We start from the raw sequence: 27,256 nt of genomic DNA, 5'->3' as shown, positions 1-27,256 counted from the left end.
TTAAAAGCTTAATGAAACAATCTGGGCATTCCTTTACTGTTTTTGTTTTGTCTTTTTAAATAAAGCAGGTTTCACTTAGCAACATAAAGAGAGAAAGCATTCTACAAAGCTCAATAGCTCAGACTCAAAGGAGTTCATACAACTGACATACAGAATTTATGAAACAGAAACAGTTTATTTAAAAAAACAAAATGTAAACCTTCATCCCGGAGGGCATTTACAACTGCTCTTTATTTGTATAGGTAACACCATAATAGCTGTGACAGCTCTTTATGAAAGTAAAGACACACCATATTATGTCCTGATACCTCAAGCAAAAGCATTTCTTTGCAAATTGCTATTGAACTTTACATTAGAAGCTGGACAGACCCGATCATTTCCAAGTCTTCAGGAAGCTCAAGGGTCATTCAGGTCCGCTGTTACAGCACACGTGAATGTGAAATAACAGCCATGCACAGTGAGAGCCTGAACACCACAAACGCCCAATCCCTCAGACAGAGGACAGAGAAATGCAAAAGCATGGCTTCAATTACTCAAGGCATTTGGGATTTCTGACGCGTTGGGGTGTTGGTTGGCGAACACTTCTAGCTTTTCTCTCAGCTAATTCTAAAGGCTGCAGCTGTAGAACAACACCTTCAGCAGAGTGGGGCACAGAGGTGGAAAAGGGCATGGAAAGATGAGTCTTGGCTCCCTCAACAGGAGGGCTCCCCCCAGCTGTGAATCAAGTACTGTGCTTTAAAAACCTCATCTGAAGAATTCTTTTGAAAAGCAGCGATGACATTTTAAGACCATGGCAACAGACACCTGAAAACTGTTAGCTAAGGAAACGGTAAGAGGCAATGGCATGCACATTGGCTTACTGCTTTACTCCTCAACCAGCATTCCTTGTGAGGCCGTAAGCTTTTAGCTCTCAAATCAATTATCATCTAACAACAATACAATTCTACCTGAACTCTTTGCCAACTCTTGAGCTACACAGCAGCAATGATTTCTGTGTGCTCTGACATTTAGTAAGAATGCAATAGCGGGTTTAGTTCTATTAAGTTGAAAGTATTAGAATATTTTCCAGCTTTATTACTGAAAACAGCATCTTTGGATCAAATCGTTACTCTTGAAGAGTTTTCAACTGTAACTGTGTAAACTAAAAATAAATGTCTTGCTGCCCAAGTATGCATTGATATCTATACACAGCAACTGGTGTAACGCTCAATGATACTAAACTTGGTGCACTTGAAACATTTCACAGAAGTGAAGGCTGGAGGCAAACCGTCACCTACAGAGAAATGTCATGCAGAGTTAGGCCTTGCCAACTACTTTCCATTTACATCACAGTCTCTTCTGCATAGTGAGGCACAGATCACTTCTTTCTTCGTGATGTTGCAGTGTTTTTGAATGGGTCATCCTGCAATTTGTAAACAGATGTGCATTACTACAACTAACACACATGCTGAGTCATAAAAGGCAAAGTAACTTCTAGACTAAAATAGCCAGGTCATTCAATTCTTCACTTTCTGACAAGCCTGTTTTTATTGCTTTTGATTGCAAGGATATCTCCTATTGATTTAAAAGTTCAAGTCACAAGTATGAGAGAACAGAGACTAAGTGTGAGTCAGTGTGATCAGAACAGCAACCCGTACTTCAGGGGCGAGCTAGGAAAAGGATATCATTCTGAGCAGCACATGCTTCAGTGAGGTTATAGCCATTTGCATGTCACACATTGTATTTTACTGAGATTTTCATGTACCAGAACTACTGTTTCCTCATGTTGGAACAAACACGTAGTGCTGTACTTCAAGTACAAGAGGAGATGACAGAAAGAAGGGATAAGAATTTAGCATCTTCTCTGAAGTGGTCAACATTGGACATCATTAAGGTACAATGCTGCCTATGTGACAGCCTGCTGTTATTCTACAGCAACGCGCTGCACAGTGTGTGACAACTCAGTGTGTGTTCAGTGCAAAATCTTATACAAAACAATTACTTGATTTCCCAGGAAATTAGCTTACTCAGTGTATTCCAGGAGTGATGATTAAGAACTTGAGATATTTTTCTTTCTAGCCTTATTTTGATGTCTGTGTACATGCACAAAAGCTGATTATAACAATGCAGTCACGCTAGTAAAAATAAACGAATCTGATTTTACTCAGAAATGCTTTATTTGAATAATTTCAAACCCAATCATCTATAGAAGTTCACATAAACACATAACAATGGTTACAATATACCATACCTCATCTGACTCAAAATCAACTCCTCTGGACGTCTGGCTTTGTGAACCTCTTTTGCTAAACGAAGACACAGCTGAGAACCTTGAAAAGAAATTTAAATAAAAGGCATCGGAACGTTCTTAAATAGCACATTTCAGTGAGTTTCCCTTCAACCACCAATAAAGAGTTTAACAACGAAAAAAGTAATAATGAGCAAAGTAATTTACATTCTCAAACACAGATTCTGATACTCTGGCCTAGCTTATGGCAGTCAGTGCACCAACTTACTTTTACATGAAGATCATCCATGTTAACAGGCAAAAAATACAGATGAGTTCTGTAAGCTTTGTGACAATCTATTATTTCAGGCAGTGGAGCAGCTCCCTGGGCTCTGCCAATAACCTATCAGAAATGAGGCAGCCATTGCAGCACCCACCGAATAAACATACTGACCTTTGGTTTGTTTTGGAAGAAAGACTAATATGAGACTCTTCTAGATCCAATTCATCATCTATAATTTCCTGAAAGATAGGCAGCATTTATAAAGCTTTTTCACATGACGTATTTTTAGAGAAAGAGAATACATAATACTGCAGTATTATTGCACAGTAAGTTTCCTGAATTCATTTGAAGTATATAGCTGCTTATTTACATGCATATATGAGAGGGCTCCAGTTTTACTCTATGTGTACAGTTCACAGAATCACAGAATGACCCGGGTTGGATGGGACCTCAAGGATCATGAAGCTCCAACCCCATTGCCTGGCAGGGCCACCAAACTTCCATGTTTACAAGATCAGGTTGCCCAGGGCCCCATCCAACCTGGCCTTGAACACCTCCAGGGATGGGGCATCCACAACGTCCTTGGGCAGTCTGTTCTAGGACCTCATCACTCTAAAGGTTCCAGGACCTCAACAGTTCTCACACAGGAGCTTGCAGAAACCCAAAAAACGCTCCTGTATTTACTTTTAGTGTCTGAGTCTACGGTCACAAGTAGCACATGGTCTTTGTATTTCACATATAGACCCATATCAAAAAGAAGTCTACAAATCAGCATGTGGAACCTTACTATTAGAACCCACAGCTTGGGAACACCTGTTGGTTTAGGTTAACGTTATGACTGTGTATTTGTTTCTCAAAGCAGATGGCAGCAAAAGGCAGCAGCTATGCAGCTTCACTCCTTTTCAGATGCTTCTTACCTCAGAGTAAAATTTAGATGTGCTCTGGGAAGGATCCGGTTTCAAAGACCTAAAGGCTGGAAAAAATAAATAAATGCAGTATTTTAAAGTGCTCACGCAATAAAATGCAACAATGTTATACCATGCTGTTCCTTCCAGAAAGTCTGCTTAGCATCAGTTTCTTCTGCAGTAAAAAAAAGTCCTCTGTAGAGCAAACAGGTCAACCTCAAACTAAGAGAAGCAAAGGTCCCTTGCAGATAATAGTACAAGCTAAGCCCTTGCTGACATCTGACAACCCAGATCAGCAGGTGCTTCTCAGTCTGGATGAAAAGACATCCATAGCTTTGATTAAGAGGTAGAGAAAAACATTACCATAACTGACATTCCTGTATGTCTAACATAGCTATGCACCCAACCTGCTAGTTCTGTGGTTTATTTCCCCTCAGTTTTTTATGTGGCTCAGGCAAATCAAGAGGCTGAGCATCACTGGTAGACACAAACACATCTTCTGAAGATGATTGTTCCGCACTGTTTTCAGTCATTTGCTGAAACTTTGATTAATTTAAGCAAAACTTGAGGCACTTTTGGGTATTTTGAGGGGATTTATGTACAGATTCTTGAGCAGTATTTTCTCTTTAGTACTGAGATCATCAAAGCCTGCCCTCTGTACCAAGGAAGGGCTGCAATCATGCATGCAGCTTAAAGTGCAGATCAGTTCCTCTTGTCTGGTACAAACCAATGTTTCTTAAATTTGCTATAATATAAGGCAAAATGGATTCTTAAAGCTTACTAAACCTGGAAACATCAGTCAAGTTTATGAATTTTAACCAGTTTCTGCATATTCTGTATAGAAAAGATGCTGCTAAGACATACTCCCACTATTCATATTCCTTATAGAACTGCATACAGTTTACAGTGAACTGTTACCCAGGCCAGTTACAGCCTAACCACAGAATGTGCCAGGTTGGAAGGGACCAGCAAGGACCATCAAGTCCAACTCTGGAGTTCTCAGTACATCTCATTTTACCCTCAGTGACAGCAGATAGAATTACTATATTCCTTCTCTGATCACTGTTAGTTATCCTGCTTCATTGGAACCAAAATCATCTCTCCCAGCTGAACCGGACTAATAGAAATGAAGGCAACTAAAGCACTTCGCCAGTAAGTAAATTCACTACAATAGGAGAGCCTATTAGAGTGATGAACAGAACACAGGCTTACCATCCATGATAGACAAATTCTTGTCAGGCACAGACTTGTATGCTCTGCTGCTAGTAGATGACCCTTGGCTAGTGTTTCCTATAGGAAAAATCAACAGCATCCAAATCTGTTCCGTGGTCATTTTTAATTCCTAAAGGTTATTCTTTTTATTTATTTATTTATTTTTTCTGTGTGACATTTTCTGACATTTTTCTCAGCAATGAAAGGCAAGTCACATAACAATCTAATTACTCTTTACTGCCTTCCTTTCTTCCTTGACACAAAGACTGAACAACTTTGGGTCAAGTGCTTACAGCTCCACAGACAGTCTCAACATACGTGTCACGGCTCTGACTGAACCACAACATTAAATCACACACTCAAAACTGATGTCAAGGCAATAACCAACCCAATCCTAAGATGACTGCCTTTCTTCCAACTTATCCTGCTCTTAGATCTCTCACTCAAGACCTCTGGGCACATTACTGACAACCTGAAGGAGTATACCATGGCAAGTCCCTATCTTTTATTTATTTTTCTTTACAGCCCTCCATAATGGAAGGTTTGCACAACCACACAAAACCAAGGAGCTATTTAAGACAATCTGTACATTCTGCCTATACCATCAAATGCATAATGCTGCATTACCATTAGCAGCAAAGATATATTTGTGCAATTCATAGAACAGACCTTCCTAATAGTGGATCTGAGCCTACTATGCCTCCACAGCTGGGAAGAATGGTAACTTTATTTTAATCGCACTGTGAAAAAATCACAACTTAAGTTGTAGAAAACATTCAGCTGTATATCACACGGTACCCAAATCATTTAAGCATCTTATTCTACCACTGGGAGTTTTTTTAGCTAGAAGCTTCCACTTTGAAGAGAGATTACTTTTAAAGAAAACAGCCAGTGAAGAATTTGAGTGTTTTTCTTACCTCTTCCCCTTCGAGATGATCCTCTTGCTGTTGAATTTTGCCCTCTTGCACCTCTTGCCCTACCTCTACCCCTTCCTCGGCTCAGTGTTGTGGGGATGTCATCATCTGAATCACCAGATGCTTTCATCCCTGTATCCATGAGTTCTTCATCACTGGAGGCTGAGTCAAGAACTACGTCCTTAGACCTGTGAGCTCTAGCCCTTGTCATTGCCTGTAATGGAATAATAAGTGCTGGAGGACAAAGAATCTTAAATTACAAAATGCAGTACTGTTGAATTCTAGTTGTGATGAACAACTGAGCCTTAGAAGATCCAAATCCACAACCTTGTGGAAGGCAAGGATATCTCTCAAAAAGCTGAGAATTTCATACCAGTCCCACACAGCTTATAAAAACAAACCAGTAGTGGTTGGGAATTCTCTGTGGAAAGAGTTATAACATCCAGACACAAATCTCTGGGAGATCTAGGATCTGGTTTGCTGGTAAGGTCAATAGTATAAAAATGTTTACCAATAGCAGCAATTTCTTTTAGTATCAATACAGCCCATTCACACCTCCACTGGTGATGGGATCACCAATAGTTTAAGCTGACAGAGCTCTGAAGGCCATCTGCCGGGTTCAAAGCAAAGGCAACTGAACATTCAGGCTCACACACTTCTAGAAGAGCAGATCTCAGTGGCTGAACTGAACAGCAGCTTAGGCACATATTACACAAAGGATGATTTCAAGACTCATTAGTCTTCTCCTGGTAGATAGGTACTTTTTGGCAGGGTTGACACTGAATTATTATACAGCGACTTCACCCACATGCAAAATTCCATTTTTCAGTCCAAGTCCAAAACTCAGAGGAGTTACCTCACGAACTTCCTCATCCTCCTCTTCGGTGTTTTTTCTTCTACTCTCCCTGAATTTTCGCACCTGAGTGAACAATAACAGTAATAGAAAAAGTTTCCTTCAGAATAACAACTCACACAGTAATGGAAACATAGAAAGAAAGAAGCCTTTATCTTTGAACTGAAGGGAAGCTCACGCAAGAGGAGAGCAAGAACTTAAAAACAGCTTTATGTTTTGTTTAGAATCTTCTTATTATAACCACAGTACGTATGATGCTACAAATTAAGAACCTCACATCCTATTGGCAGCTCTCCTGTAATTGTGCCACTGGAGACAAATGATGAAATACAGGAGATACATTCAAGAGAAGCAAAATAAGTGAACAGTCAGTAAGTGACAGTGAAGTAGGGATAAATGGAGAAGACAGGGAAGAGGGTGAAGCAGAAAGTTAGATATCCGTGATACTGAGACGAGATAAAGTGCAATAGAAGCATATCAGAAAACATCTTTAGCACAAACTTATGAACTCTCTATCTGGAACCTAATCACCATATTAATTACAGAAAAGGACTACAGGCAAGTGGTGCAAGTGCAGCACATAGCACAAGGCTACATAACCAGCTTTGAGCACCAACTTTTCTACTGTCTTCACCTCTTCTAAAGATTTGACCATGACAGAATATTACCTCCTCATCTATTTTTTCTTCCTCTGCATCAATGTGACGCTCCTTAAGAAATCTTTGCGTTTTCTCCAGCTGAAATTTCACCAGTTCCTCTATGGCATCTTTTTCTTCTTTGTCCACAAACTCCTGCACTGCTTCTCCCATTCCTCTTTCAGTCAGAAGTGAAAGTTGTACCTTCTTTAAAATAAGGAGAAAACAGTTTCAAAGCAAATGAGTAACAGTCCTGCTGTTCCAGCTAAACATGATGTTTGGTTTCAAAAGAAGTTAACACTGAAGTAGCATCGAAGATTTCAATCAGAAAATAACTGAGCAACCAGCAAACATTATTCCTCCCAATAGGTACAACCCACTTGCTATTAGCACGTTACACTTCCCCTAATGTAGTATTTTCCAGATTTTATTTTATAAATGGTTAAGGAAATTGCAATGCCGGTCAAATCTAAAACAATTTATCTCAAATATATTACGGAGGGAGATGGAAAGCTGTATTTTTTTTTTCCTAGTTTATTTCCCTTTTTAAAATTAACAGAGATTTACTCACGGAGACATAAAAAGTAATTAGAAACAGGCACTGAATTATTACAAATGCTAAGCTAATTAGTTTTATTGTAAAATACTACCATTAAAAAAATGAGTAAATTATTCTGAAGCATCAAGAGCTATTAAGCAGAAATCTACTGAAATGAATTTCTGTAAGCACCAACACACTTCTCCCTTGGTCATCAAGTGAGATGATATTCATCAAAGTATTCTACAGTGAGATATTGCCACCAGCACTCATTAGCAGAAGTAACAGAAGCTACTGGTGGTGTATCACTACCATTCTCTTCTTCATCTTCCTTACCCCAATAGAGTAAGAAGAGATGCCCTGAGAAAGAAACCCTTACATGGAAAGTGTTTAAACAGCAGTTTCTTCTGACTGTAAACTAAAGCATGGACAATTTCTTAATTAAAAGCATTATATATGCTTCTGAATAACTCTTGATCCTTCCACTTGTCCTTTAGGAACTGTACTGAAGCAAAAAGCCTTCCCCAAAATAATGTTGAACAGGGGGATCAATTCTAATGCTATTACAAAAAAAATAAGTTTACACAATGATAAGGCAAGCATCTCAAAAGAGGGACTGACTGTAACGATGCAGAATGTTAATGCTGACTTTCAGCAATTACGGTTTCCTCTGAAGGAGGGGAAAGAAAACCCGAACCAAAACCAACTTACTTAAGAAACAAATAGCAGCCATTCCATTTCCCAGGCCTAAGCTTACCAGCAACAGTGGAACTGAACTGTCTGCCACTCGTTAGACATTTTGGGTTCAATATTTTTGGAACACACTGTGCCAAATTAGGGTCTGATTGCTGTTCTGTCCCCCTAATCAGACAAGATGAGGTGCCCAGCAGAGCCTGAAGCACAAGCCCTAAGTCCCCTATGGGGACATCTTAGGGGGCAACATACTTCCTTCACTCTTCTTCCTTCCTTTACACTGCTGAACTGAAATGCACTCTCTCCCTCTACTGTAAACCTTCCAGGAACATCAGCTGTCTCTTTCAAGTCTTTTAGAGATGCTGAGCAGCTGAAACAGACCTCAAATGCTGGGACTGGTTTATAATAAGCTGTTTATATAAGAATATACGAAGAAGTTGGGAAGATGGTCTAAGAGGGACAATTTTGCAGAACAAGGGAGGAAGACAGTTTAAAAGCAGATTTATTCTTCATAGAATAGCACAGTGTTTGACCCTGCTACTTCTCTCCATGGGATTCGGGGATGGCACACATTTGAATCACTGCTTGCTTCTGAACTACTCATCTTGGGTTCCATTCCCTATCATATTCAGACAGCAAAGAGCCCTTCCAGAGCTTAACTGAGTGGGGCCTGAGTTAGGCAAGGTGATATAAGCTTGGTGATCTTAGCTTCAGGAATCCTAGTGTTAAAGACCTTCTATAAAGCATGTTCTGATATAGCTCCTAGATTCAGCATTTGTGTGGCTGACTCACTGGTCACTATTATTTTACTCCCAAGACTTTGCAGCCCCATAGCTGGGGAAAGGCAGCAGGTAAGGTTTAATGAAAGGGTGAGACAAAAGCAAACTGTCAGGTGCTTTCTTTCTCCTCCCTGCTCCACTTTAAGCATGTGGAACTGCACTAAGCCTGAGGACACCAAACACACAGCAGTGTAACAAATGATTCCAACTCAGCTGGTACTTGTAACTGGTACGGCCTCACCATCTCCTCATAATAAATTGAAGTAGCTTCTGAGATCACGCTGCCTCAAGCTTTCATTTTGTAGCAACAGGATGCAACATTTAGTGCAGGACAGATGCTACAAGTTCATAGAAGAGCTACTGTGATTTATCAAAACGGCCTGTGTTCATACACCCTACCTACCCGACATGCAACAGTTAATTGCTTACCTATGGCATATACAGTTATATAGGAAATAAAGGACCTTCTTGGTGGCTGTCAGCCTTTTCAGCACATCCATAAATTATGTAATACGTGTAACAAAGGGACAAATAAATCCCATACACAAATTCATAAAAAGCACAAAGATACCTTCTCTGCTGTCTGAAAATACTGCTTGACAAGGTCTTCCACTCTCAGCGTCACCCCCTCAGAAGCAGGTCTGCTAAACAGCTTCCCAAAATCAACATCACTGTCTAAAACAGAAAAGCACAGTGACGCTGTAACCCACAACTCATGCAGGAGCTGACAGATTTTAATTATTATCCTAATTGCAGCAATTTAAGAGGAAAAAATAATAATAATATAGATCTCTTAGGAATCACGGTCCCTTTTATTCAAACTGTACACAGTTGGATGCAAACACAGCTAAATATAACAGATGAAATGTGTATAAAAGACAAACACATTCCTCATATATACAAGAGATACTTCTAACTATTGAACATCTGGAATCAGGAACAGAACACTACAACCTGAAGATTATCATAACTGTGCTGGCTGACTTTGAGTAAAGGAAAAATGCAAAGCACAGTGAGGCTGCCCTGTACTCTGAGGAAGCAAGGTAGGAACAACAAAAGAACGATGGCGATGATCAGCTGAAGTTATCACACACCATACCAATAAATACATAATGACTGCAGACTGGTCTAATGGGAAGTGCCTCTGCCTACAGCAGGAGGGTTGGAATGAGATGATCTTAAAGGTCCAGTCCAACCCAAACCATTCTACGATTCTAATGGCTATCTGTAGACTTTTGTCACACCCAAGCATTAAATGCCTCTGGGTTGGCCTTGTTAGATAAGCAGCTATAACCAAAGAAACAATAACAACTTCTGAACTATTAAAAAGTCTAAACGTCATCCTGTACTGAGCCACAGTGTTACGTATATATACAAAGGAAATTCTGCCTGCTTCATCAGCCACCCAACTTACAGCAGAAGACAGCAAAGTAATGCAAAGAACAATGGCATTCTTTTTATATTTGCTTCCTCAAGCTCAGATAAAAAAGAAAATTAAAATATACTGATAAAATACAGCAAGGGAGCTGTTTTACATCCTGAAAATGTTAATGGGATTATTTAATGAACAAATCAAAACCAGAACTAAATAAAACAAGACCAACATGGCATAATTTAAAAAACTCAAACCACTTTCCTAGAAGTTGTTTTTATTCATGAACCATCAGGCTTCAATCTTTATAAAACTGACAATGGAAATAATAACTGCCTCTGGAACTGGAGTACTCAGAATGCACTAATGTGTAACATTAACAGTTCTTTAGATTAGCACAGTATGTTCTTGTGCAAGCTGTACCCTCATTAGTGACTATTACATATCCAGTATTTGGGCAATATCTATTAACCATTTATTAAAAATTCCAGGCACAGTGAAAAGTGCTACAATAACAGCTGTTATTTGTTTTGTCAGAAAATGCTTGAAGAAAGACTGGAACAGGTTGAAAAGCTAAAAGCACCTTATACACCTTCCTTCCTACTGAGTACTCGAAGCCAACCATGGCCTTCTGGAAGTTCCAGAAGGAAGATAGTTAAAGCTCTTCCTTGTGACTTATGACTCAGTCTGATATAGGGCTATACGTAACATGACAGGCAACTCGGTAAGATCTGAGGCAAAAGGGAACTATTTATGAACAACTTCCTGAAAGACACTGCATTCAGTATCAGAATTTTTAGACAAATCTGGGAATGAAGTAGAAACACGTCTGCACTAAGACTATATACATCATTATTCTTCCTGTAACTCATAAGTTGGTAGACAGCAGAGCTGTGCAAAGGCTGGGTAACAAAACAAAGGAAGAAAAATGAAAGCTAAGGAAAGCTAAGGAAAGTCTTCCTTTCCAATTACCGTTTTTCTCTTTTTGTTCACGATGTCTGAAAAAATGTATGATGTCCTTTGGGTTGGCCACCCTATCCATGTACTTCTGGCTGAAACGATGGACGATGAATGGCTCAAAGCCACCCGTGTAATCAACCTAAGTGAGGACAGAAAGAAATAAGACATGAAACAAGAAGGAAAAAAGAAATCATACAAACCATGACGTGCTTGTTATGTTACCCTTCAAAGCAAAAAAAAAAAAAAGGTGAAATAAAAAATAAGCCAACCTAAAATTAATGCTTTACCATACTATGCAGAATAGCTAATACAAGCACAGATCCATAGCTTGTTCTATTCACTAGGGTTAAGGAAGATTTCCATGTATTAGGTTATCCAGGATGATATGACTTTAAAAAATCCTCTGTAAATAGCCTTTGGATCCCCTTGTTCAGACCAGCAAAGAAGTACACTGTTGAACAATCCATATCATATGTTAGCTTTACCGGAAGTTAAGAGAATCAGAGTACGAGAGCAGATTGTACTGCCTGTACACAGCAAGAAACTGCATGTATTTATACAACAAGCGCTGTTTTTGCTTTGCAACTTTTCTCAGTGACTTTCTACAAGCAAAATAATCCAAATTAAACAACATCTTACTCGTAATCTAATGAGAGGTTTCTCTGGCTGGCGTGGATTTCCAAGGCGTTCTCTTTCTGCATTATCCAACATCATTTCAATCTATGGAGCAGAAGCAGGAATTCAATTCCACTTTATTCTCTTACAGATACCTGAAACCTTCAGATCTAACTTGTGTATCTCCAATACCGTGTAAGCTCAGCAGCATCTACACCAGTTCATGTTCATTTACAGGGAAAAGCAGGAAGAGACTAATAAAGACCTAAAAACCAAGAGCATGCAGTAAACCTGCCTTAGCTACTTGGATCATTTCACACTGTACAACCCAGCTCTTGAGGTTTAGATGGACTCCTGCAAAGCAGTTACAGCCTGCTTTTTAAAGGTAATCCTGGTTTGAAGGCCAAGGCTGCAGTGAATGTCATGAAATCAGCCGTCAGTTGAAACACTGCTCGTCAGTCTCAAATAATACGGGACTTAAAACCAGTCACAGACCACATTCCCTACCTGCATGCTGATTTCTGTACATCACAGTTAGCATTAGAAGTTACCTTTTCCCTGCAGAATGTTTGTATTGCCTGAGTCACTCCAGGATTGTCAGGATTAAAAAGTTCTGGGTGATCAGCCAGGACAACATCTTCCACATAGAAAGTTCGCACGGTCTCTAAAGCAATCCTCTGCATTTTCATTTTTTTCCCTTTAACACGCAGCAAACCAATGTGTCTAGGAGGAGAAAGGCAAATTACCTGAAGATGAATTTAAGAGTACGGTGCAGAGATTTGTTCTAAACCTCACGGTTCTTTTTTTGGGGAAGGACGTTTTGAGGTTAAACTTTTATAGCTACAGTAAAAAAATTAAAGCTATAGAAAGTTCTTGGATATGCACTTCAGGGTTGGCACTGCTAAACTTCCCACCTAGCATACTCAGATCACGCCTGTTCTGCACACCATTCATTGGATTCCAATTTATCTGTGTGGAACTCTGCTTGGATAAGTTCCATTTGCTTTGAATGTCAGGTTTAATTCTAAGTAAAACAAACTTATCCCAGGCACTGATTCCATCTGCTTAATTTCTCATGTCACACTGTGACACTAATCCCTGTTACATCACAATTCCTTTCACACTAAAGAGGAGTATTTTTCTTGGCTACATAGGTGTCATTTGTCAACACAAAACACATAAGATAAGAGATAAATAACAATTAAAACAAAATAAAGAAATCACATACTTCTTCACAGCTTCTCCTGGAGACAGAGATGTCACCACCGAACTTCCTGGCTGAGTAACATAGAAATGCTGCTGTTCGTTTTGGGCTGGAGTTATTTTACACTCGTGTTCATGACCCCACACAACAAGATTAATAAAGTCATCTAAAAACTGCTCTGGAATGTAGTTGGTGGCTCCATGTTTGCTTCTATTCAAGAATACAGAAAAATAATTAATGTACAGTAATGGGTAGGAACACGCGGGGAGAGAAGGAGAAAACCACCAATGTAATATTAAAGTGATGGAGAATCTCTAGCATAAATATCTGATGTATATTTTACATCAGTCATTCTTCATATTTTTTCCTTTATCCAATTGTTTGAAATATTCAGGTAAGAGAACTTACACAGATTTGAGTCTAAGATTACACACGGAAATTTCACGGCTTTTCTGTTCTGAATGAAGCTCACTGTCCATTTCCAGAAGCTGGAGGAGACTGAGAGATCCTTCAGCCTGCTGGGCAGAGCTAACAGCCTGGGGTCCCAGCTGTGTTTGTTGACTTCTGCCTCACCATCATCTCCCATGTGATGTCCACACTCTGATTCATGAAAAAAATTAAAGAATCTGGAAATGAACTCTGCCTGTTTCTACTGACATTGCTGGAAGAAATGGGGAGGCAGACAAAACACAAGCTTCCTATCCTCTAATTAAGAGAAACTTTAAAGAATAGCAATGCAAGTGAAGATAAAAAAATAATGGAATTATTGGTCAAAAAGCATGGGAAACGGAATGTGAGGTTTACTGGTCTCTCATTCTAACATGCAGACTTAAGACTTAAATGAAATTCTCCCTGGCTCTCAGGTATGAAGAGTTTGGGAAGCAACTTCCAGCATCTCCAACTCATTTAACTTCAATTCTTTCCCATTATGATTCTTTTGTAAGAACTGCTTCTGCCTGGGAAAGTCCTGAGGCCATGCTCTCACATGAAGCACTAGCCAACATAGCTGACTTTCTCTCCTGCAGTTTCCAAAGCAGTTTCATGAGAACACCACAGTAAGTTCAAGTCACTGTAATTCATTCAGCACCGCTACCTATTCTGATGAATCACAAACAGGTTAAACCAACTGTCTTCATCTTCCTTTGGTCTCAGCATGGTGACTTGTTTATTGACAAACATACGATACAACCTCTCATCTGGAATGGCCCCTGTAGTGGACAAAACAAAACAATAAAACATTTTTGTGTGGCCTATCTATATTTTATAGTATTTTAACTAGCAACTCTATTAAAAAGAGTAAAACAACCCTGTGATAAGATTGTCGTTTTTATGACTAAGAAGTCTATGGTGGGATGACGAACTCTAAGTGTAACACAGTTATATTAGAAGCCTATCTATCTAGTGATGCAAGGCAGTCTCACAAGAAATCTACCTTTAAATAACTGCTGAAAGCAGTTTCATTATCTACACCTTGCTTAAAAACCCTTTGTCAGTTTTCTGAGCCACACGCCATACCAGGGGCAGAATTAAAAACAGGAGATGTTTCAATTCATGCCAATGGAATAAGCACATTCTGTTGTAAGAAACACTCCAAAACCAGATATGACTGAATACAGATGGAGTTCTTAAGCATATTTAGAAAGTCTCTAGAAAACAAGAGAGAAACCATGAATTCTACAAACTTTGTGCTTTCTCACACAGCAGGGAAAAAAAATCTGCAGTCCTTCTGAACTAGTTGTTACTGTTTGTTTCCTTAATAAAGGGAAAGCAAAAAACCACAACCCAAACAAGCAAAATAAACCCAACCAACTAAACAAAACCCAAACCAACCACATCAATGCTTCATTTTTATTATGGATTTCAAAGAATCCTACATGTTCTGTGTGTCTCTTCTGCATGAAAAAGCTCTTTATAAATCAAAGCCAAGAGGGTATAAAACAGAGACGTCTTGAAAGGAACATTTCTCAAGCATTTTTGCACAGCACCAATTCCACTTTAGGATGCTGCTGCATTTCCCAATTGTGGTTTTTCTTGTGTATCAAAAATTCAACTGCTTTTTGTCAAGTTTTCTATTGCGGTATTAAAACACTCATTATTAACTTTTAGAACATCGAGCAAACTCTAAAATATCTCATTTAATAGAAGGAATCATGGCCAACTAGGACTTAACAACAAACTCTGAAAGCTGCTTGGAAATCGGAATTGAAGCATTCATGGCTAGATATAAAATAAAGGGCCAAAGTGAAGAACTTAACTTCTCTAAACAGAAAGTGGCAAAAACACTGCACTGAAGGAGTACAACTTTATTTACTTTTACAGTGCAACAACAGACTAAAAGGTGTATCTGATCCAACTTGATTTAGACGCATTGAACATTGGTAATACATGAACAGTTGGGCCACAGAATGACAGAAAAACTCTTACCTAAACCATACAGAGCAATTTTTGTTCTACCCTTCCGTAATAAAATGGGGCTAATATCTATTTTCTCCACAGAAGTTGAACGTCCAAAATGATTCAGCAATCCTGCACAGCTTAAAATATCCAGTGCACACAGTGCATCTACCTGTAGAAAAGAGAAGGAATCAAATAAATGCTTTAACAGGAAAAGTAGCCTTTGAAGTCTTAAGGGAAATAGTTTCAAAAGAGAAAGAGGATACCCTTCCTTAAATATATTCTGCAGTTGGAAACCTTGCCAGATATAACTGTATTAGCACTATTTAGTATTCACTGCAACAGAAGCAAAACCTTTCTGACAAATCTTAATTTCAACAATGGGAAACTAAACATTAAATCATTCAGGAAAAATAAGCAAGAACCCCAACCAGACTCAGAAATACTACAAGAAACTGTCTGGTTAAACTAACCACCTCATAGTAGGACTGAAATTGCTGTCATAATGCCCATCTCTGTGATACGCTGCTCTTTGTCATAAAATACAGAACTCTCGATTTACTGCACGCTTTCCAAATGTTCACTTTTTTTCCATCTGATTTTAGATGTTGGATTTTAAGGGAGCATTTCAACATTTCCAGTTTACCTTTCTTGAAATTAAACACTCAGAACTGAAGATGCCAATCAGCTGTACAGGGAATTTAAGCACAAGTCAAACTATTAACACTTCCTTAAGAAAAAGGTTTTCAGTTTCTGTAGGTGAGTTTGTTTCAGAAACTTCCTAAAGGGCTGCCACTCCTTGGTACGGGAAGTGATTCTGTCCCCAGTTATCAAAGCCTATTTATGTTAAGAGATATAATAGAGTCCATATGAATCCCTCATTTCAATGCTCTTTTTTAATAACACCTGTAAGCTGCTGCCACTAACAAAGAGAATTTCTGAAGGTACACAGAATATTTATACAAAGAGGTCAGGAACTGACTCAAACAAGCCTGTTCCTCGAGAACTGTATTTTTATACAAGTCCATAACATATACAATACTATCTTTGTAACATAGCAGCGTAATTATGACAATAATTACCCCCGTGGGATCATCATGATTGCCATGAATACTAAAAATTGGCATAGAAATGTTGAGGTTTTCATCCTGATAGTTCACCCATGGAAACCTGAAGAAATAGAGGAAAACAAGTTCTATTATCACCTACTAATTTGTGTACAGAAATTCCCCAAATTTTCTTCAAATTGTCATCACGAATACATGACAGCAGCACTAATGACACCAAGTAGCTGTGAATAAACTTAAGCTCCATATCATAAGAAGATTCTTATTCGTAGGCTGGAAGTTCCTAATGGGAGTATGGTAGCAAATGTTTTTTTTTCTTATTATTAATAATTTTAAAGAGCTAATTTATGAAAAGAAGACTGGGCTGTGCAACCTTTACACACAAAACAGCATTTATTTTAGCCCAGTAGTTTGTTTCAGTTGGTTTACTTGTAAGACACAACCTATTTACTACTTAAATCTATCAACTGTTATAACATCTTCAGAGGTTTCTCAATAAATGGTGTACAGACCTTTAGAGACATAACAGAAAGTGATAGATGAGGTGATGTTATAAACTGCCCCATACGAGCAGGCCTAACACTTCAAGGTGGCAATCACAGAAGAACAGGTTGCTCACAGAGGTTGTGAATGCCCCATCCCTGGAGGCATTCAAGGCCAGGCTGGATGTGGCTCTGGGCAGCCTGGTCTGGTGGTTGGCGACCCTGCACATAGCAGAGGGGTTGAAACCGGATGATCATTGTGGTCCTTTTCAACCCAGGCCTTTCTGTGATTCCATGATATACAGCATTTAAGAATAAATAAATAAAAATCACAACGCATTCATCCAATACAAAAAACAAACACATGACACCACAACTTGTAAGAAACAGACTTACTTGCTGAACTGAAAATTAACTGCCTGATCACTCAGAACTTCAAAGCGAACAGGGCGATCACCCATGCAGTATTTTCTTAGTGACTCTAAACAAGTATGGATCGTTTTTCTGGAAGGTTTGTTTTCATGGAAGAGGTCCCCACCTAATAAAATAAAGTCCACCTGCATGAAACAAAGAGATCCATTATTTCAATACAGCACTTTGTATTACCTTAAAGGCCTGTAAGCAAACTCATTTAATGACTTTGAAGTAGTCCCACATATTTCATACTGGGACCCCTAAGGTAAAAGCACACCTCAGAGCACAGAGCAGAGGGGCTGGATCACCTCCCTCACCCTGCTGGCTGTGCTGCTCTGGATGCAGCCCAGGATACAGTTGGCTTCCTCAGCTGCGAGGGCACATTGCTGGCTCATGCTCAGCTGCCGGTGCTCCCAAGTCCCCATGTTCTGGTAGGGCTGTGCTCTCTCCTTTCATCCCCCCAGTGCCTCTTCTCTCCCAATGATTTTCCATTCTTGCAGCACTAAAACCTCTCTTAACGCCCCTGGAAGTGGTGCAGGTGCACTGAAAATGCCAATCATACATCTAAGGTCATAATTTAAGAAGAACGCTCTCACAAAGATATTAGCATTTCTTTTAGTAAGGGAAAAACATAACTGGCTGCAATAATTAAATGCTTAGTTAAATATTACAAAAGATTACAAGATTAAGCTTCATAGCTTCCAGCAGGCTGGAATGGATTGGACCTTATTCTCACTAACAAGGAAGGACTTGTTAAGGAAGTAAAGTTGGGGGTAGCTTGGGTTGTAGTGACCACGAGATGGTGGAGTTCAAGATCCTGAGTGGAAGAAGCAAAGCAAAAAATAGGATTGCTACCCTGGACTTTAGCAGAGCCAGCTTTTATCTCTTCTGGGACCTAATTGGAACTATCCCATGGGGTATGGTGTTAGAAGGTAAGGGGGCTGTGTGAAACTGGTCAGCATTTAAACAGATCATCTTCCAAGCTCAGGATCAGTGCGTCCCTGTGAGCAAGAAATCAGGAAAGGGTGGCAGGAGACCTGTGTGGGTGAGCAAGGAGCTCATGTGCAAACTCCAAGGGAAGAAGGTCCATGAAATGTGGAAAAAAGGGTCTGACCACTTAGGAAGGATACAGAAATGTTGTCAGGGCCTGCAGGGATGCGACAAGGAAGGCTAAAGCCCACCTGGAATTGAATCTGGCAAAAGCAATAAAGGATAATAAAGAAGGCTTTTTAAAGTATGTTAACAGTAAAAGGAAGACTAGGGAGAACATGGGTCCCCAGCTAAGTGAGGGGGGTGTTCTGGTAACAGGGGATGCTGGGAAGGCAGAGATACTGAATGCCTTCTTTGTTTCTGTCTTCAGTAGAAAAGCTCTTCCTCAGGAATTCCAGACCCTGGAGGTTAGTGAGAGTGTCTGGGGAATGGAAGACTTCCCTTTAGTCAGGGAAGAGGTGGTCCGTGAGCACCTAGGCAACACTAATGTTCATAAATCCATGGGACCCAATGGGGTGCATCCACAGGTGCTGAGGGAGCTGGCAGACTTGATTACTGAACCACTCTCTATCATCTATGAGAGGTCTTGGAGAATGGGGGAGGTGTCTGAAGACTGGAGGTTAGCCAATGTCACTCCGGTCTTCAAAAAGGGCAAGAAGGAAGATCTGGGTAATGACAGGCCAGTCAGCCTCACCTCTGTCTCAGGGAAGGTGATGGAACAGCTTGTGCTGGATGCCATCTCCAGACAATTGGAACAAAAGGAGGTTATCAGGAGTACTCAGCATGGGTTCACCAAGGGGAGGTCATGCTTGACCAACCTGGTAGCCTTCTGTGATGTTGTCACTGGCTGGCCAGATGGTGGGAGAACAGTGGATGTTGTCTACCTTGATTTCAGCAAGGCATTTGATACTGTCTCCCATGACATCCTTATAACAAAGCTGAAGAAGTGTGGGATAGATGAGTGGACAGTGAGGTGGATTGAGAACTGGCTGACTGGCAGAGCACAGAGGGTCATTATTGGTGGTGCAGAATCTGGTTGGAGACCTGTAACTAGCAGTGTTCCCCAGGGGTCGGTGCTGGGTCCGATCTTGTTCAGCATCTTCATCAACGACTTTGATGAGGGGATAGTGACCACCCTCAGCAAGTCTGCTGATGATACGAAGTTGAGAGGATCGGCTGACACACCTGAAGGCTGTGCTGCCATTCAGCAAGACCTGGACAGGCTGAGCAGTGAGAAACCAGATGAAGTTTAACAAAAGCAAGTGTAGAGTCTTGCTCCTAGGGAGGAATAATTGCACACACCAGTACAGGTTGGGGGAAGACCTGCTGGAGAGGAGCTCTGAGGAGAGGGACCTGGGCATCCTGGTGGATGACAGGTTGGCCATGAGCCAGCAGTGTGCCCTTGTGGCCAAAAAGGCCAATGGCATTCTGGGGTGCATTAAAAAGAGCGTAGCCAGCAGGTCGAGGGAGGTGATCCTCCCCCTTTACTCTGCCCTGGTGAGGCCTCATCTGGAATACTGTATCCTGCTCTGGGCTCCCCAGTACAAAAAAGACAGGGATCTCTTGGAGAGAGTCCAGCAGAGGGCCACAAAGATGGTAAAGGGCCTGCAACATTTCCCCTATGAAGAAAGGCTAAGTGAACTGGGTCTGTTTAGCCTTGAGAAAAGAAGACTGAGAGGGGACCTGATCCAGGTCTATAATTATCTGAGGTGTGGGGGGCAAAGTGGCGAGGCCAGACTCTTTTCAGCAGCGTGTGGAGACAGGACAAGGGGAAATGGACAGAAACTTCAGCATAGGAAGTTCCATATGAATGTGCGCAAGAACTTCTTTACTGTGAGGGTGACGGAGCACTGGAACAGGCTGCCCAGGAGGGTTGTGGAGTCTCCTACTCTGGAGATATTCAAGTCCCATCTGGATGCCTACCTGTGTGACCTGGTGTAGGGAACCTGCTTTGGCAGAGGGGTTGGACTCAATGATCTCTGGAAGTCCCTTCCAACCACTATGATTCTGTGATTTTCTAGTCTCCTTTACTTCCCAAAAAGTAATACTTACTTCATTTTTTTGAGCATGCTCCAAAATTTCATTAAATGTTACAAATGTATCATTTCCACGCACTGGGTCCTTCTCCAAATAGCCAAGATGAATATCAGTAGCAATCAGTATCTTAAAGGTGTCTTCATCATCCCTAAATAAACCAGGAAAATTTATGTTAGGGAGCATCAAGGACTTCAACACAAACCTTATTAAAGTAACTTGTTTGGTATACAGTCATTAAAGACAAAGTAGATCTGCTGTAAAACTCTTCTCACTGTATCTTTTTCCTGTAAAATTCTCAAAACATTTCACTGCTTTACTTACAAGTGGCATTTGATTTTGGTCAGGCCCTGGAACAGACTGCCCAGGGCAGTGGGCACAACCCTAAACTGCCAGAGTTCAAGGAGCATTTGGACAATGCTCTGACATGGTGTCTGATTTTGGGGTGGTCCTGTGCAGAGCCAGGAGTTGGACTTGATGATCCTTATGCATCCCTTCCAAGTTAGGATATTCTTTGACTCTATGACCAAACAAATGAGTTTCAGAATCAGGTTATCCTAATTGGTTTAGCTTAGAAAATGGCTGCAAACACCTCATGGAAAACTAAATAACCCTCGGTGTGTTTTCAACCTTTGAAGAACTTGGCAAAGGAACGTTCCATGTTTGTTTGCTTTGGGAACCTACAGACATACAGAGGAAAGAACCTGCATGAAAACAAACACAGATCTGAGCTCTTAGCTCATTCCAAACGCACTGAAGGTTTGCTGTCTGGTACGGCAGCACTGCATGGTGCTGCAGCTGAGGGGAGCTTACTGCAGGCTGAGGGCACTCATCTTCCTGCAGGGATTCCTTCAGAAAAGGCTCCAGCCACAGCGAGAGAGGGCAGAGAATCGGTTCCTGGTGTCATAGATGCATCAGTGCCTAAGAGGTAAGAATACAACCGGGTCAGAACGAAGGGCACAGCGAGCTGAAGCGGCAGCTGCTCACAACTATCGCTAACTGGCTTACAGGAAAGCCCTGTATCTGCTTCAGCCAATCCGACCAAGCGCAGCCCACCCTCTCACACCGTGAAAGTAGCGCTGCCCCCCCCGGCCTACAGAACTCATCCAAAGGCCCGACGCCGCAACCCGGAGCCCGATCCTCACACGGCCCCCACACGACCCCAACACAGCCCTCACACGGCTCCCACACGGCCCTCACAGCCCGCACCGCCGCCTCACGCCGTTTCTATAGCACCCCACCGAGCCGCGCGCCGCTCTCGCGAGATCCGCCCACTCGCAGCGCGCTCTCGTTCTCCGCCTCTCCCGCCGAGCTGCGCGATTGGGCAGACGGGAACTCACTCCCGCCAAAGAGCTTACGTCACTTCCGCCGGGAGCGACAGGCCGGAAGGGATCCTCGTGCAGGTGGTGGAGGCGGCCCGGCGGTAGCGCCGCCCCGCTGGGAAGGAGCCGCCCCTCCTGCGGCCGGCCTGGGGGTCGGTGAGTGAGTTCGGGTCCTTGTGGGGCTGTGGGACGAGGGTGGATGGTTGTAGGGCAGGGCTGGGAAAGCGGAGCGTACCGACACCACCTTCGGGACGAGCTGGCACCGGAGGTGCTGTGGTCCTCCCGGAGCGGAGCGGGGCCTGTTCTTCCCTAGGCCTGTTTTCAACGACGGTGTGTGGATAACACTTACAGCAAATCCTGGTGTGTATCTGCACCTTACAGATGTCGGCTGGAAATGAGCAAAGGCAAACGTGCTGCTGAGAAGGGCGCCGATGAGAGGGATGATGACAGCGATGAGTTCGCAGAGTTCGCAGAGAGCTTTAACCAACTGGAGTTGCTGGAAACGCACCGGCATTTGATTCCTATAGGAACCCAGAGCTGTTGGTCAGGGCAGTCTGACGATGAAGAGGATGAACAAGAAAGAAGTGAGGAATGGTATGAAATGCAAGAGAAAAAAATGGAGAAAAATCCAGAGAAGTTGCTCCTGTGGGCAGCTGAAAACAATCGGGTAAGGCAGCCGTTCTGGGCATCACTGGCAAAAGAGGAATGAATAGATGTCTGCAGTTCCATCCACAAGGGAAAACTCCCCTGTGTTACTCTTTATCCCTCCCAGCTATTTTGACTGAGGTTTTATAGGCTGCTTTGGAAAGGATCTCCCTTTGTATTCCACACGCTAAAGTATTTCTCAGCCTCAGAGCTTTGAGTGTGGATCAAAGTATCAGCACTGTTCTTAAACTTGGATCAGCTCAGGAGTCTGTCAGGCTCCTCATGGTACGTGAGCGTTTTAACTGAGGTGAGGAGGGTGGAATGAAGGCTGCCACTGAAAATTAATGTACACAAAAGGCACCTGTAGTTGTGTGGGGGCACATGTTTCATCCGAGGCAAAAGTACTCCTTGAGGTGCTGCAGCTGAATGCCCCACATTGAGTGAGCTGAGTCACAGTTGTGTTCTTATGCCAGACTGTTGTGTCTCTGTTTCAAGTAATAATAATTGGTTTCATCTTGAGATTTTCTGTCATTCACAGCCTTTTGTACTCTCCACTAGGCAAGCTGTGAGGTCCTGGAACAGGCTGCCCAGGGAGGTTGTGGATGCCCCGTCCTTGGAGGTGTTCAGTGCCAGGTTGGATGGGGCCCTGGGCAACCTGATCTAGTAAAGGTGGAAGTTTGGTGGCCCTGCCAGGCAGGGGTGTTGAAACTTGATGATCCTTGAGGTCCCTTCCAACGTGAGTCATTCTGTGATTCTGTGAGATGGGCAGAAGCTGCTTTCTCTTTAGGAAAGAAAAGCATTTTTAGAACAATAGAAGTGCTATGTCTTTTTTACAAAGGTTCCTATGAAATTCCCTGTTTCCCTTCAATAGCTGACTACAGTGAGGAGGCTCCTTTCCGAAAAGCTGGCTCCGGTTAACGCTCGTGATGAAGATCAATACACTCCTCTCCATCGAGCTTCCTACAGTGGGCACTTGGACATGGCCCAGGAGTTGGTTGCCCAAGGGGCAGATATTCACGCCCAAACAGTGGATGGCTGGACACCCCTGCACAGTGCGTGCAAGTGGAACAATACGGAGGTGGCGGCGTTCTTACTTCAGCAGGGTGCAGACATCAACGCTCAGACAAACGGTTTGCTGACGCCTTTACATATTGCTGCAGGGAACAAAAACAGCAGGGAAACCCTCGAACTTCTGCTGATGAATCGCTACATAAAAGCAGACCTGAAAAATAACTTGGATGAAACTGCCCTTGACATTGCTAGGAGGACCGACATCTACCACTACCTTTTTGAAATAGTAGAGGACTGCATTAATGCCGTGTCCCCTTAAAAGCTGTGGTTAAGCCTGTGAATGTGAGTTTTACTGCCTCTTGTTTGTCACACAGCATCTGTGTGCTTGGTCTGTCCCTTCCCATCAAGGTTGTCATTTAAGGTGCTGAAATATCCTTGTCAGTCTAAATCTCACCTTCAGCAATTCAACTCAGTGGTTTCCCTCATACTTTGAAGTGCTGTTACTGTTATCAGGGTATACAGAAAGCTTTCATGAATTCCATGATTTCAGTGAGTATTTGGAGGGACGTTTGGTCTATGAATGTTTATTCATGTCAAAGCAGGAGGGAAAACTGGACTGTGTGCGTGATGTGAAAGAATTCAGGCTTGGTTCTGCAGAGTTTATTACAGCTCCCTAGAAGATTATTTTTTGAGGAACTTTTTTTTTAAGCTGCTTGTGGAATGAATGTAACTTAACCTGGGTGACTTACAAAATGCTTGGTGATCTGGTGTAAGGCCTGTCATAAAATAAAACACTTAACCCTAAATGTTTTATTGTCGTATCTTAATTGAAAGCTTAGAGAGTTTCCAGAGGAGGTGGTGGTTCACGAAGATGGTGAAGGGTCTCTAGAGGAAGACCCATGAGGGGTGGCTGAGGTCTGTGGTGTGCTCAGCCCAGAGCAGAGCCTGCTGAGGGGAGGCCTGATGGCGGCTACAGCTCCTCACAGGGAGCGGAGGGGCAGCGCTGAGCTCTCTCTGGCGACCAACAACAGAAGCCAAGAGGACGGCACGAATCTGCATCGAGAGACACTCTGGATGTCAGGAAATGGGTTCTTCACCAGAGGGTGGTCGTGCACAGGAACGGCCTCCCCGGAGCGGACGTGATTTTTGGGTGGTGCTGTGTGGAGCCAGCAGTCAGACCCGAAGATCCTTACGGCTTCCTTCCAACTCGGGATCTCCTGCCGTTCTCTGCCCGCACCTGCCCGCAGCACAGCCCGGGGTGCCCACAAGATGGCGATGTGCAGCCGCCGCCCGAGCGCAGCCCGCCCGAGCAGAACGCGCCCGCTCCCCCGGCAACCGCCCCACTCGCTTCTTACCCGCCGGGCGCGTCGGCCATGAGGGCGGCCAACAGCCAGCAGCCAGCGGGGGCGGCCGAGAAGGCGGACAGCGATGGCCGCAGCGAGACGGCGGGAGGCGGGCAGCCCCGTGAGCTCCCCATCCCCTCCTCTCGCCCTGCCCGGCCCGCTCCTCCCGGTTCTCCCGTCCCCGCAGCTCATGGGCGCTGGGCTCCCCCTGAGGGCTCCACAAATCCCTGGAGGGAGGGGATGGTGGGGAGGGGAGCTGTCACATCCCTCCCTGGGCCTCCTGGTGTAGGGTTGCCTTCTTACGGGGTGCGATGCCCGCTGCCGTGGGGTATGAGACCTCCTCCACCCACCCTCTGCTCCACCTGGGGTTGTTCACCACGGAGGGACTCCATCACCACAGCTCCCTGGAGCACAGGGTTGCCTTGGCTGCAGCATCCCGTGTTACTGAGCCCTGGTGATGAACATTATTGGGTCTGTACATTTGTCTTAAAGTGCATTAAAGCAAGAAGAATAGGGAAAAAAATGAAATTACATCCATCAAAACACGCCAGCATTAGGGAAGTTAAAATAACTGGTTCTTGTGTGATGTGCTTTGCTAACAGGGAAGAACTTTCTGCATGTTGAGCCATGTAAGAGAGTTAAAGAGATCCTTGAAGAAGAGCTCTGTTTTTGGAAAGAAGAATGCCACACTAGACATCCAGCTGCAGGTAATCCTCTGTGTGAGCAAATGGGAAGTATTTGTCAGGGCAAATGAAACAGAAAAGGAACTGTAGCAAAATTACTTATTTAAAAACCAAACTAAACAAAAACTCAGTCTAGAACACTTACGTACTGTTCTAGTGAACACTGAACAACAAGAATTATATATCATCTAATTTCTTTAGCATGAAATTATGAGACTGTAGAGAACACTTAAGTCCATGTGATCTATCAGCTTAATGAAACAGAAACAAATACTGAATGGTAGAGCGTTTTGGGCACTACTTTCTTTGCACAAAGTGAGATTTTATTACTTCTGTCCTTGAAGGAGGTGTTGTACTAACTAGAATTCACTGTCGAACTTCTGCTGCTCAGAACTGAAGTTGGTATTGGAAAGAAGAAGTTGAGGTAAAAGCAAATAAAGGGAAATAGAGGAAAACAAAGCAGTAAGAAAATCAGTGTGTTTAGGCAGCTTGAAGGTTACTGAGAGCTGATACAGTAGAAAATGAGGAAATGTAAGTCTGAGAAGGAACAAGGGGTTTGCTCTAGATAAGAAACAATTAAAAAGGTGTTTCAGTATTTGTATCATTAGCAGCCTGTACAGAGAATGATCTACTTCATTTAAGTTATGTCTCTGCTAACACCTAGAGCTAACATTAGCACTAAGGTGTTGAGCTGTTCGTCAACTGGCACTCCCAAATCCACAATACTTTTCCACCATAATATGTGGTTCTTGTTCTGTAGCCCTGCAGATACATCTTCCACAAATATAGCAAGACCTTAAATTTTGCCTTTATTTCCAAATCTAGACAAAGATTTGGAAAAGGTCTTTGTGTTCTCCAGTTTAGGATTAGAACCTCAAAGTAAATTTACTCAGAATGAATTTCAAATTGGATTCAAAGATGGAAGTGTACAAAAGTTGGGTGATGTAGTCAGTATCCTGTCAAATTTAAACTATTTGAACCTGCGACTGCATGACTGTGATTAGGCTCCTTAGGCAATTACAGCACACACTGACAAATGAACTACTGACTCTATATTAAATGGAGAAGAAAAGGCACTTTGAAAGCACAGTTCTTCTGGCTGTCTTTGCATTAGACTTTCTCTGTTAGTGCTCTCTTCCCACTGATGGTAAAGGGGATCTGAGCAAGTGGCTGAGTTGTAGATGTTAGCGTTAGTCTGCTCAGTCTGCTCTTGTGTCTGATGTTACTAAGAGCTTAACACAGCAACACTGCACTGCAGTCATCTGCCACTGGATCAGAATTGTCTGGAGGATTTCAATTTGATCATATGAATGGACATTACCAAATTGCTTTCTGAAGATGTCACTCTTTTCCATTAACGGTGGGGGATGCTGATAGCGTTGTCCCTACCGATGTCTAATTACAGTACTGACCAAAGGGACTATCTTTTAAATGTTTCACCAGCTTTAGAACAAGTTAAAATAATCAAGTTTTAACAGTATTATTTTGACTAATTTTAACAGTGGCTCTGAAAGGAATTTGGAGCGTGAAAAAGAATTTCTCCCTCGGAGGCCTGCAACCAGCATCGCAGAACAGAAATGATTTACTTTTACAACCTCAGTTCTACTCAAGACATGTAGGAATGAAAAGTAAGAGTCAACAATAAGAATCTTTGCCTATAACAACTCACTTTGAAGTTGTCAGTTTGTGTTTCTTTTTGTAG

General features: G+C 42.3%; 3 protein-coding genes across 6 annotated transcripts; 2 read left to right on the top strand and 1 right to left on the bottom strand.

Annotated features, from left to right (window-relative positions):
- Positions 1 to 149: 149 nt before the first annotated feature.
- On the bottom strand, positions 150 to 21,885 carry MRE11 (MRE11 homolog, double strand break repair nuclease). Of its 4 annotated transcripts, XR_011902631.1 has the most exons (21): positions 21,760 to 21,876; positions 21,364 to 21,471; positions 20,569 to 20,701; positions 17,509 to 17,669; positions 16,646 to 16,733; positions 15,594 to 15,735; positions 14,263 to 14,377; positions 13,194 to 13,379; positions 12,517 to 12,688; positions 11,990 to 12,070; positions 11,363 to 11,489; positions 9,590 to 9,693; positions 7,042 to 7,215; positions 6,377 to 6,439; positions 5,524 to 5,734; positions 4,607 to 4,684; positions 3,407 to 3,462; positions 2,661 to 2,728; positions 2,231 to 2,309; positions 1,278 to 1,402; positions 159 to 714 (listed from the first exon to the last, which is right to left on the bottom strand). XR_011902631.1 is itself a non-coding variant. In XM_072326793.1 (20 exons), the coding sequence occupies exons 2-20, from the start codon at positions 21,381 to 21,383 to the stop codon at positions 1,358 to 1,360; spliced, it is 2,103 nt and encodes a 700-aa protein (XP_072182894.1). In that variant the 5' UTR covers positions 21,384 to 21,471; positions 21,751 to 21,885; the 3' UTR covers positions 150 to 1,357. The 4 variants fall into 4 exon arrangements, 3 of the variants coding, with proteins under 3 accessions (XP_072182894.1, XP_072182893.1, XP_072182895.1); XM_072326793.1 differs by having other exon boundaries at positions 150 to 1,402; positions 21,751 to 21,885; XM_072326792.1 differs by having other exon boundaries at positions 150 to 1,402.
- A 16-nt stretch (positions 21,886 to 21,901) lies between these two features.
- On the top strand, positions 21,902 to 24,334 carry ANKRD49 (ankyrin repeat domain 49). The gene is made up of 3 exons (XM_072326795.1): positions 21,902 to 22,028; positions 22,254 to 22,539; positions 23,389 to 24,334. Exons 2-3 carry the CDS (start codon positions 22,267 to 22,269, stop codon positions 23,845 to 23,847), a joined length of 732 nt encoding a protein of 243 aa, XP_072182896.1. The 5' UTR covers positions 21,902 to 22,028; positions 22,254 to 22,266; the 3' UTR covers positions 23,848 to 24,334.
- A 564-nt stretch (positions 24,335 to 24,898) lies between these two features.
- C1H11orf97 (chromosome 1 C11orf97 homolog) lies at positions 24,899 to 27,256 on the top strand. Its single transcript, XM_072327198.1, has 3 exons — positions 24,899 to 24,992; positions 25,474 to 25,578; positions 27,057 to 27,256. The coding sequence occupies exons 1-3, from the start codon at positions 24,902 to 24,904 to the stop codon at positions 27,197 to 27,199; spliced, it is 339 nt and encodes a 112-aa protein (XP_072183299.1). The 5' UTR covers positions 24,899 to 24,901; the 3' UTR covers positions 27,200 to 27,256.

Source organism: Excalfactoria chinensis, chromosome 1, assembly GCF_039878825.1.
Source record: "Excalfactoria chinensis isolate bCotChi1 chromosome 1, bCotChi1.hap2, whole genome shotgun sequence".
NCBI classification, from domain to species: Eukaryota; Metazoa; Chordata; class Aves; order Galliformes; family Phasianidae; genus Excalfactoria; species Excalfactoria chinensis.
The sequence above is the reverse complement of the archived record's forward strand: the minus strand, read 5'-3'. Positions and strand labels throughout refer to the sequence as shown.